Source organism: Girardinichthys multiradiatus, chromosome 15, assembly GCF_021462225.1.
Source record: "Girardinichthys multiradiatus isolate DD_20200921_A chromosome 15, DD_fGirMul_XY1, whole genome shotgun sequence".
Classification (NCBI taxonomy): Eukaryota; Metazoa; Chordata; class Actinopteri; order Cyprinodontiformes; family Goodeidae; genus Girardinichthys; species Girardinichthys multiradiatus.
Window position 1 is genome coordinate 21,304,941 of NC_061808.1, and position 11,295 is coordinate 21,316,235.

Here is an 11,295-nt window from a genome sequence, read left to right on the forward strand (position 1 = left end):
CACTCCTTGGTGCTAATTTTGGGAAGATGGTCAGCTGACTGCAAAAGTCACGTGAATACCACTTCCGTGTTTACAGGAGCGGCTCTAGTTAACCGACGCTTATGCAGCTCGGAAAGGAGCGTTTTTATTCGTTCGGGTAAATCTCCGAGTTTAAAGCAACCACTTTTACAAGAAGAAGACTAAGAGCTGCCTTTGCACTGCAGTAAGTTTTTTTGTTTTACCTTACCTTTTTCAGAAATGTTAAAGTTTTTTTGTTTTGACGTAAATACAACTATATTTATCCACAATACTTTTAAATAAACCTCTGTAAAAAAAATAATGATAAATGCTATCATTTTGTCCTACACAAGTTTTTTTGTTAGTCGGATGACAGTTAAACTGAGATGTCACTCAGCAGGTTGGTGTTGCTTGCTGCTCCCAGTCAGCTGACACACACGAGATTTAATTGGGTCTTTGAAGATTAAACACACCTTGAAAATATCTTCACGCTTTTAAAAAAATAGCTTCATGTGGCAGCTTGGTCTGCAATGCACGTTTTCATCCTTTTATGTGTTTATCCCTGATGTAGTGCAGCATAGTTATACTGTTTTTGCAAAAGCATTCAATCCTCTTGAATTGTTTTCATGTTTTCTTGCCTTGCTACCACAAATTGAAATGTATTTAGTCAAGGTTCGATATGGAAGACCAACAAGAACTAGAGGATAATTGTAAACTGGAAGGAAAATGACGTGTGTTTTTTGTTTATTTTTTCAAAGAAAATCCAAAGATTCCTGGCTGCAGTGAGTTCTGTCCCCTTTTACTTTGATAACCCTAAATAAATTTCAGTTTTTCAAGTTGCACCACAAGGTGTTATAATCAGATTAGACCAAAACCAAACCTTCTGGCTTACATGCAAAACACTGTGTGGAAGAAAACTAATGCTGCACATCATCCTGAACACGCTATCCTTAATGTGAATCATAGTGGTGATCATTCTGTAGGACTACTTTTCTACAGCGGGGAAGTCTTTGACAAGACTTAAAAGGTGGTGTTCATATATGCTCTCCATCTAATCTGATGGAGCTTGAGCTGTTTTGCAAGCTAGAGTGTAGAAAAACTTCAGTCTCTACATTTGAAAAGCTAGTAGAGCCAAAACCTAAAATGATTGCACCTGTAATTGCAGCAACCTTATTTTGGTCTTTCATATAAAATCCCAGTGACATACATTAAAGTTTGTAGTTGTAATCTAACAAAAATGTGAAAAAGATTTAAAACATATTAAGGACCTGAGTCTGTTGATAAAGATTTGAGTCTGAGCACTTTTCAAAGTCACTGAATCATCCGATTTTCCTTTTTTTCACTTAGGAATGCATTTTGCAGTGCTTGTTTTTGCCTCTGTGGCCACCATGACCACCTTCGGCCTTGACAATGGCCTGATGAGGACGCCTCCAATGGGCTGGTTGGCATGGGAACGCTACCGCTGTGACATTGACTGCAAAAACGACCCAAAGAACTGCATCAGGCAAGCAGGCTTTTAATAAATGAGCACAACTACAAATAAGTTAAGAGGTATAGCATTAATAAAAAGACAAAGTGGGCATTTTCATTGCATTAGTGGGTGAGAATAATTATATTATCCCACTTTAATCCAAACAAACTTTATTCTGTAGTAAACATTGCTGTCCTCCCTCCAGTGAGAATCTGTTTATTGACATGGCGGACAGACTCTTTGAGGACGGCTGGAAGGAGCTGGGCTACGTCTACGTGAACATAGATGACTGCTGGTCTTCCATGGAGAGAGACAAAGATGGACGGCTGCAACCCGACCCTAATAGGTACAGCATGGATGCATTCAGACATGGACGCTCTTTGTTATTCTGCAAGAACAACTTTATCATATCTAATCCAACTGGTCATTTAAACAAAAGGAGTGGCGGTGTAACAATTTTACAGTCATAGCAAAGCGCCTTAATCAGTAGCTCGCCTACAGGCGTCTTCAATGCAGAGTCAGCAGAAGGGTGAAAAAGACAACTTTTGAGTCCTGTGGCAAGTTGTGATCAATAGAATGACCCACTTTTTTCACTAATGAGAACATGTTGCTCTACCGTTACTGTGTGATCATGACATTATCTGAACTGTTGTTGGTAATGTGTTAAACCTGGAGTTATTGAATGGTTTTAACAGCTAATGTTTACTTCCGATGTTCAAATCAGATTTCCAGGGGGAATCCAACGTCTGGCACGATACATGCACGACAGGGGTCTCAAACTAGGTATCTATGGGGACATGGGCACCCACACATGCGGGGGCTACCCCGGGACAACGTTGGATAAGATTGAAATAGATGCTCAGACATTCGCTGATTGGGAGGTGGACATGTTTAAATTTGACGGCTGTTATTCCAATGCTGTCGAGCAAGAGCTAGGTAAGAAAACATGAGTTGCTAGTTTGATGCTTTGGATTGGGAGGTTATTCATCCTCTGATCTTGATCGACTCTTATGGTTTTTTCCGGCAGGTTATCCTCGAATGTCAAAGGCTTTAAACGCAACGGGCCGCCCCATTGGCTACTCCTGTAGCTGGCCTGCTTACCAGGGTGGACTTCCACCAAAGGTGTTTAATACTGGCAAATGTAGATGTTGTGATGACTCTGGTCTAGTTCAGTCGGGAAATGTGTTTATAGCTTAATAACATGAATGCTATTGATGTTTCAGGTGAATTATACTCAGCTCGGGCAGATCTGCAACCTGTGGCGTAACTATGGTGACATTCAAGACTCTTGGAACAGTGTGCTGAGCATTGTTGATTGGTTTTTTGAAAACCAGGATGTGTTGGCAACTGCAGCTGGACCTGGAAGGTGGAACGACCCCGACATGGTTTGTCCTGCTGGCCTGACAAATTTACAGTTTTTTTTTTTTGGTTCCATATAAAAAGCCTGACCACTGTAGAAATATCCACAATACGTATATTGTCAGCTTTTGCATTTATACCTTAAACATTGCCTAAAAAAACATGAGAGTAGTGGAGTCCAGAAAAGTATGGGTTTCTGAATGCATGCCAAGCAACTCTGTCTTTCTATTTTCAACACTGCCAGAATTGTAAGGAAGAAAGTCTCACTGACAGATAAGCAGATATTAGTTGTCAATAAGGTCTGAAATTCTGCTTTTAAATATTATCCTTCTTGTTTGTGTGATAATGGTTTTGTTCTTAACAGCTGGTTATCGGAGATTTTGGCCTCAGTATGGAGCAGTCTCGTTCCCAGATGGCTTTGTGGGCAATCATGGCCGCTCCCCTGTTCATGTCCAACGACCTTCGCACAATCAGCAGCGGAGCCCAAAGTATCCTTCAAAACAAAATGATCATCAGCATCAACCAGGACCCCTTGGGTATCCAGGGAAGACGCATTCTCAAGGTGTGGATTTGGTTGCTTTTTTGACATTGACTGTGAGGAAAATAAGAGAAATAAGAATGTAAAGAGTTTTCATGTTTCACATGCTCTGATGTATTTCTACTTTCCATCTTCAAGGAGAAGGTTGGCATCGAGGTGTTCTGGCGCCCCCTGTCGAACAACGCCAGCGCTTTAGTGTTCTTCAGCCGCCGTACTGACATGCCCTATCGCTACAAAACCTCGCTAAGCAAACTCAACTACACCACAGGCAGCTACAAGGTTGGTCTCACACATTTAGTTATTTGCTTTCAATACTATGAAAGGCTTTAACAAGAGATATTATTTTTAATGTTGGAGATTTTGTTCAAAGAATTACGTCCTGTCTGTTTTTATTTTTTTCTAGTTCACTGATGTCTACACCGGCAAGACTGATGTGCTGAAAGACTCCACTGAGTTTGTGGTTTCAGTGAACCCAACAGGTGTGGTCATGTGGTATGTTTCTGCGCCCGGCAAACTAAAGTACCACCCGTTTATCAGAGGGGGCAAACTTCACGGGCCAGCCTATGATGCAGAGGAAAACACCTTTCCTCGGGTCTTCCTTTGAACTTTTATTATCTTTTAATTGCTTTAGAGATTTGACCTCGGAGCCATTTGCCATCTCGGTCTGATTTGCTGAAATCGCACATTCTTTCTGCTCGAAGAGTTTATTTCTCTACCTCAGAATGATTTAGGTTTTCTTTTCAACGTTTAATGAAAGTTTAGCTGTCACAGTCAGAAATTTATTTCTTTTTGAGGGGGGGTAAGGCCCGATGAAAGCATAAGAGATTATATTCTAGGTGGTGATTTTGTTATCTCGCATACAAAGCTGTTCAAAACTGAAACTAAATTGGCACCAGAAACAAGCTCTGTCTTTGTCCAAGATATTTCGTCTGACCTAAGCCACTAAGATACATGGATCCTAGGTAAAATTACATCACAGTTTTTCTTTAGAATAACATTTAGATTAATAGAGCTGATTTTGTAATTTAGACAAAGTTGTTTACACCCCTTTGTAATTATTTTCAATTATGTTTGGAATAAAAAGAGATTTTATAAGAAGTGATGCTTTGAATTTCCATTTTTCCATCCCCTTCCAGTTCCAGGAATGGGCATTCAAAGGTTTATTTGACTGCAGTCACTTAGATTTTTGTGTCATTTCGTAATGAACTGTAAAGTGTTAAACTAAATCAGAGCAAACTTAAATAATATCCTGGTAAAGGATACGTAACTAGTTACAAATCCTGAATTCTGTGTTATAAAATGAGACCTTTATAAATAATCTTAACACTTCAAAACTTCACTGTTTTTAATATTGACTCTAAAATTCAACTGAAAAGTAGACAAATCATTTTGAGGGGAAATATAAAAAAGGTAAAATGGGTGAAAAAACCTGTAATGCTCTGTGAGTGAGCCCACCCTAAAACTTTGTTGAAGTTTCAGCATTCGTTGTAGTTGCCAAGCAGACAACGGAGGGTTTTAGATCAAAACTGACTGGCAGGTGGAAATGTTAATAATTTCATCCACATTCACAAAAACCTTAGTTCCATGTGATGAATAGTAACTCCAGAGCATCATGCTGCCACCACCATGCTTAACTGTGGATGTGGTGTTCTCTACTAAACATACCTTTTTGAGACTGTGGCTCAAAAGTTTGGTTTTATCTGACCATGTCACATTCTTCCACTAGTTTCTTTGGAAGAATATCCTTCTGTCTTACAACCATAATTTTTAGTCTATATAAATGAAGAATACAGTTCTATATATAATTCAATCTAGAAAGTCCTTGGGCCCCTTCAGTGTTGCTGTTGCTTTACTATCTTTCATTAATTTTGGAAAAAACATCTAGTTTTTCTAACATCACTGTTGCCTCATGTTCATTTTTTCCATTTCATTTAAAAAAACTGAGTTTTAAAATCTCTTCTATAAGACTGGCTTGGCCAAGATAGCAGCACGGTGCAGAAACTGTTACACAATTTAAAAGCACCTATAATGAGATGTACTTATTTCCAAATCCTTTAATAACTCTTTCAAACATATTCAGAGAGACCAGCTTCTTCAACTCTAACAGATCAGTTTGAACTGTACAGGATATGTTTCACATTAAAGGTGGATATCAAACTATTTACAGTTGAATATTACCCAAGACCAATACAAAAAAGGATTTTTAGAAATGTTGGCCTGAAAAGTATGAGCATGTACTGCACTTAGTTGGGGCCAGTGGTGAAAGTAGTTTTAAAAATTCTTGCCTGTACTTTGGGGCGGAGGTAGAGGGGGGGCTGGGGAGGCAATGGTGGCATATATGCATATATATATATATATATATATATATAATGTATGTATATTCTGTTGCATAACTTTTCATCTTTAGTTTCCATTTTTCTTTTGAAGAAAGAAGTTATTGTTCTCTGCATTGTGGTCAAGTTTTGATTTAATTTAAATTACATATTTGACAGTTTGGTTGTTTTCGTGGTTTTAATTTAAAAGTCTGTAGATGGTAAGTGATTTATTGTTCGTCCTGTCTTAATGCAAGCAGCGGTTTTTTATGTCTGTGCACCACCTGTGTAAAATCTCCCAGTCCATTAAATCGAACGCACCGATCGCCTTGGCAACCGTTCTGTTATGGAGGTAAGCGAGCATGCTCTCTCGTGTATCGTATGTGAAATCTCTGGTCATAACCGGTGTTTTCGAGCTGTACTGTGTTGTTGTAATTCAGCAAAATAACATGAAACATAACTAGTTTCTCTCCCTTTGCTTTTAACATGGGTATTTTGCAGCGAGAAGACAGACATTAAACGTAGCGGTGCTCGTTTTAAAGGCTGGCCGTTTACAAAAGCCTCGAGCCCTGAGGGGAGAGAAGCAAAATAAGAGCATTGAGGCTCCAGCATAGCATAAACAGTTCAGAAACAATTTGGAATAAGGGGAAAATAGCTATATTTATAAACAGATTAAGTAGTGTTTTAGACTGACTATTGGTAGCAGATCTGATCTTCTTTGTGTGCTCGTGAATTTTTGCAGCCATAACTGGTTCTGGATGATGGATTCATAGCAGACACCCGTTCTTCCCTCTTCCCGGTACTGCGTACCAGCACAGAATCTTTTAGTGGTACGCAGTACCGGACCGTACCGGCTCACTTTCATCCCTGGTTGGGGCTCCTTTTGCCTGGATTACTGCAGCAATGCGGCATGGCATGGAGTCGATCAGTCTGTGGGACTGCTCAGGTGTTGTGAGAGCCCAGGTTGCTCTGATAGTGGCCTTCAGCTCTTCTGAATTGTTGGGTCTGGCGTATTGCATCTTCCTCTTCACAATACCACATAGATTTTCTATGGAGTTTAGGTCAGGCGAGTTTGCTGGCCAATTAAGAACAGGGATACCATGGTCCTAAAGCCAGGTACTGGTAGCTTTGGCACTGTGCAGCTGCCAAGTCCGGTTGGAAAATGAAATCTGCATTGCCATAAAGTTGGTCAGCAGCAGGAAGCACGAAGTGCCCTAAAACCTCCTGGTAGACAACTGTGTTGACCTTGGAGCTCAGAAAACACAGTGGACCAACACCAGTAGATGACATGGCACCCCAAACCTTCACTGACTGTGGAAACTTCACACTGGACCTCAAGCAACATGGATTATGTGTCTCTGCTCTCTTTCTCCAGACTCTGCGACCTTGATTTCCAAAGGAAATGCAAAATTTACTTTTATCAGAGAACATAACTTTGGACCACTCAGCAGCAGCCCAGTCTTTTTTGTCTTTAGCCCAGGCAAGATGCTTCTGACGTTGTCTCTTGTTCAAGAGTGGCTTGACACAATGAATGCGACAGCTGAAACCCATGTCTTGCATACGTCTGTGGGTGGTGGTTTTTGAAGCCCTGACTCCAGCTGCAGTCCACTCTTTGTGAATCTTCCCCCACATTTTTGAATGGGTTTTGTTTCACAATTCTCTCCAGGGTGCGGTTAAACCTATTGCTTGTAGACTTTTTTCTACCACACCTTTTCCTTCCCTTTGCCTTTCTATTAATGTGCTTGGACACAGAGCACTATGAACAGCAATGACCTTTTGTGTCTTGCACTTCTTGTGCAAGGTGTCATTTGGCGTCTTTTGGATAACTGTCAAGTCAGCAATCTTCCCCATGATTGTGTAGCCTACAGAACCAGACTGAGAGACCATTTAAAGGCATTTGCAGGTGTTTTGAGTTAATTAGCTGATTACAGTGTGGCACCAGGTGTCTTCAATATTGAACCTTTTCACAATATTCAAATTTTCTGAGATACTGAATTTGGGGTTCTCATTAGTTGTCAGTTATAATCATCAAAATTAAAAGAAATAAACATTTGAAATGTATCAGACCGTGTGTAATAAATACATGAATATAATATACAAGTTTCACTTTCTGAATGGTATTACTGAAATAGGTTCCTCAGATAAAGTCTTTTATAATGTCAGGAGCTACTTTGAGGCCACAGCACACGCTGTTCTTGATCCTGATTTATGTCCATAGGCTAAAGAAAATGTCTGAGCGTCACACCCTGTGCTGTTCTGTGTGATTTTACCCACTGATCAGCCAGTACATTATGACTACCAATTATTGAGTATGTTCTGAACCTGCCAAAACAAGCTTGACTAGTATAACCACAGACAGAAAAAAACATTTGTTTTGGGGTGGTGTCATAGATTAATCTGCTTATCCCAGGAGAAATAAGACTGGTCGACTGGGTGACGGTACGTAGAAAGCATAGCCCTAGATCCCAGCCCACAGGTCACCACCTGTCTGCGTTTCTAACTGATTTTCCCCGCTCAGTGACACACCCGCTGAGAAGCCAACTCTGGTAATTGGCAGCTCCATAGTCAGAAACGTGGCACTAGAGACACCAGCGACCATAGTCAAATGTCTGCCAGGGGCCAGAACGGGCAACATCAAATCCTACCTGAAACTGCTGGCTAAGGATGAGCGTAAATACAGTAAGATTGTTATTCAAGCTGGCGGTAATGACACCCGTGTCAATCGGAGGTCACCAAAGTTAGTGTTGCTTCGGTGTGTAAGTTTGCCAAAACAATGTTGGACTCCTTAATTTTCTCCGGTCCCCTCCCCGATCTGACCAGTGACGACATGTTTAGCCGCATGCTGTCATTCAACCGCTGGCTGTCTAGGTGGTGTCCAGAAAACAATGTGGGTTACATTGATAATTGGTGAACATTTTGGGGAAAACCTGGTCTGATCCGGTGAGATGGCATCCATCCCACTTTGGATGGAGCAGCTCTTCTTTCTAGGAATCTGGCCGAATTTATTAGATCTCCAAACCTCTGACAACCCAGGGTTCAGACCAGGAAGCAGGGTTGTAGTTTAACACTCCTCTCTGCTTCTTCTGTACTGCTACCCACCCATTACCCTATTAAGACAGTGTCTCGCCCACGGCCAAAATTGAATAGTTTAAAAAAATAATCTAAAACGAGGAAATCAGGAAAATCTAATAAAAATAAACACAACTCAGACTAAAAATAAAAATAAAACAATTGAATGTGGCTTACTGAACATAAGATCTCGCTCTTCAAAGACATTGCTAGTTAGTGACCTGATTTGTGACAATCAGATTGATTTATTTTGCCTCACAGAAACCTGGCTGCACAAGAGGATTATGTTACTAGAAATGAGTCAACTCCTGCTAATTATTTAAATTTTCACATTCCTCGAAATACTGGGCGAGGAGGAGGAGTAGCAACCATCTTTCAGTCCGATTTATTGATTAGTCCCAGACCAATCAATAGCTACAACTCTTTTGAATAGTTAATACTTAGTTTTCCTCATCCAAATTGCAAAGCACTAAAACCACTTCTGTTTGTTGTTTTGTACCATCCACCAGGCCCTTACTCTCAATTTTTAGATCAGTTTTCAGACGTTTTATCTGATTTAGTGTTAAATACAGATAAGGTTATTATAGTGGGGGATTTTAACATTCATGTTGACACTGAAAGTGATAGCATAAATATAGCCTTTAATGCTATCTTAGGCTCAATTGGCTTTGCTCAAAACATTAACAAACCTACCCACCTTTGTCTTCATTCTCTAGACCTTGTGCTGACATATGGCATTGAGTGTAAAGACATAACAATATTTTCTCATATCCCTGTCCTGTCTGACCATTTTTAATCACCTTTGAGTTTAATTTAACTGAGTACTCCACACCTGAAAGAAAATTTCATTATGGTAGATCATTATCAGACAATGATGTAGCAACTTTTAAAGAATCTGTTCCACTTTTGATTTCCTCATTATCACAGAAGAACACAGTGGAGGGCATTAATTTTGTTTCTTCCCCTTCACAAATTGATTCTCTTGTTCATAGTGTTACTTCATCATTGCATTAGACAATGCAGCCTCCTTGTAAAAGAAAGTAATTATTCATAGGAGGCTAGCCCCCTGGTTTAATTCAGAGGTGCGTACTTTAAAGCACAATGTTAGAAAATTGGAGAGAAAATGGCACTCTACACACCTAGAGGATTTCTACTTAATCTGGAAAAATAGCATACTGTTGTATAAAAAGACACTTCACCAAGCTAGAACAGCTTATTTCTCATCATTAATAGAAGAGAACAAAAATAATCCTAGGTTTCTCTTTAGTACAGTTGCTAAACTTACACATAGTCATAGCTCTGTTGAACCATCCATTCCCTTAGCTCTCAGCAGTCAAGACTTTATGGGATTCTTCCTAAATAAAATTGATTCTATTAAAAAGAAAATCTTTTACATACTCCTGAAGATGATCACTTCATCCTCAGCAAGTGAGACAACATTGGAAGTAACTGTAGAACCTGATCTGTGTTTGGACTGTTTTGATCGTGTGGAGCTTCCTGAGTTATCAGAAATATTAGCTTCATCTAAACCTTCAACATGTATGTTAGACCCAATCCCAACCAAATTATTTAAGGAAGTGTTCCCTCTGATTACCAGCCCCATTTTAGATATGATTAATCTATCCTTAGTAAATGGATATGTACCACATTCATTTATCCTTAGTAAATGGATATGTACCACAAGCTTTTAAGATAGTTGTAATTAAATCTTTGCTTAAGAAACCTTCGCTTGATTGAGATGACTTAATAAATTACAGACCTATATCCAATCTTCCATTCTTATCTAAAATTCTTGAGAAAGTAGTTGCTAATCAAATGTGTGAGCTTTTACACAACAATGACCTGTTTGAAGAGTTTCAGTCAGGCCTCAGAGCTCATCATAGCACTGAAACAGCTCTGCTGAAAGTCACTAATGATATTCTTATGGCCTCAGATAATGGACTTGTGTCTGTACTTGTCCTGTTAGATCTCAGTGCTGCATTTGATACAGTTGATCACAATATTCTCTTAGAAAGGCTGGAATATGCTGTAGGGATCAGGGGAACAGCGCTAGGCTGGTTTAAATCTTATCTGTCTGACAGATTCCAGTTTGTTCATGTAAATGATAAATCATCATTAAACTCCACGGTTAATTGTGGAGTACCACAGGGTTCAGTACTTGGGCCAATTCTCTTTACTATATATATGCTTCCAATACGTAGAATTATCAGGCAGCATAGGATAAATTTTCACTGTTACGTTGATGATATTCAGCTTTACTTATCCATAAATCCTGATGAGCCCAACCAGTTAGATAGACTACAAGCATGTCTTGAAGACATAAAAACTTGGATGACTTTAAATTTTCTGCTTCTAAATTCAGACAAGACAGAAGTTGTCTTCTTTGGACCGGAGTCTTTAAAAAAGAAACTGCTTAGTCAATCTCTTAACCTGGATGGCATTAAATTGACCACCGATAATAAAGTAAAAAACCTTGGTGTTATTTTTGACCTGGACATGTCATTTAAATCCCATATTAAACAGGTTTCTAGGATTTCCTTCTTTCATCT

The 11,295-nt window shown here is 39.5% G+C and overlaps 1 protein-coding gene across 1 annotated transcript; it reads left to right on the top strand.

The window, feature by feature from the left end:
• The first annotated feature begins 18 nt into the window (after positions 1–18).
• naga (N-acetylgalactosaminidase, alpha) lies at positions 19–4,463 on the top strand. The gene is made up of 9 exons (XM_047388280.1): positions 19–202; positions 1,345–1,501; positions 1,674–1,814; positions 2,193–2,404; positions 2,496–2,590; positions 2,692–2,853; positions 3,192–3,389; positions 3,504–3,644; positions 3,769–4,463. The coding sequence occupies exons 2-9, from the start codon at positions 1,347–1,349 to the stop codon at positions 3,967–3,969; spliced, it is 1,305 nt and encodes a 434-aa protein (XP_047244236.1). The 5' UTR covers positions 19–202; positions 1,345–1,346; the 3' UTR covers positions 3,970–4,463.
• The last annotated feature ends 6,832 nt before the right edge of the window (positions 4,464–11,295 follow it).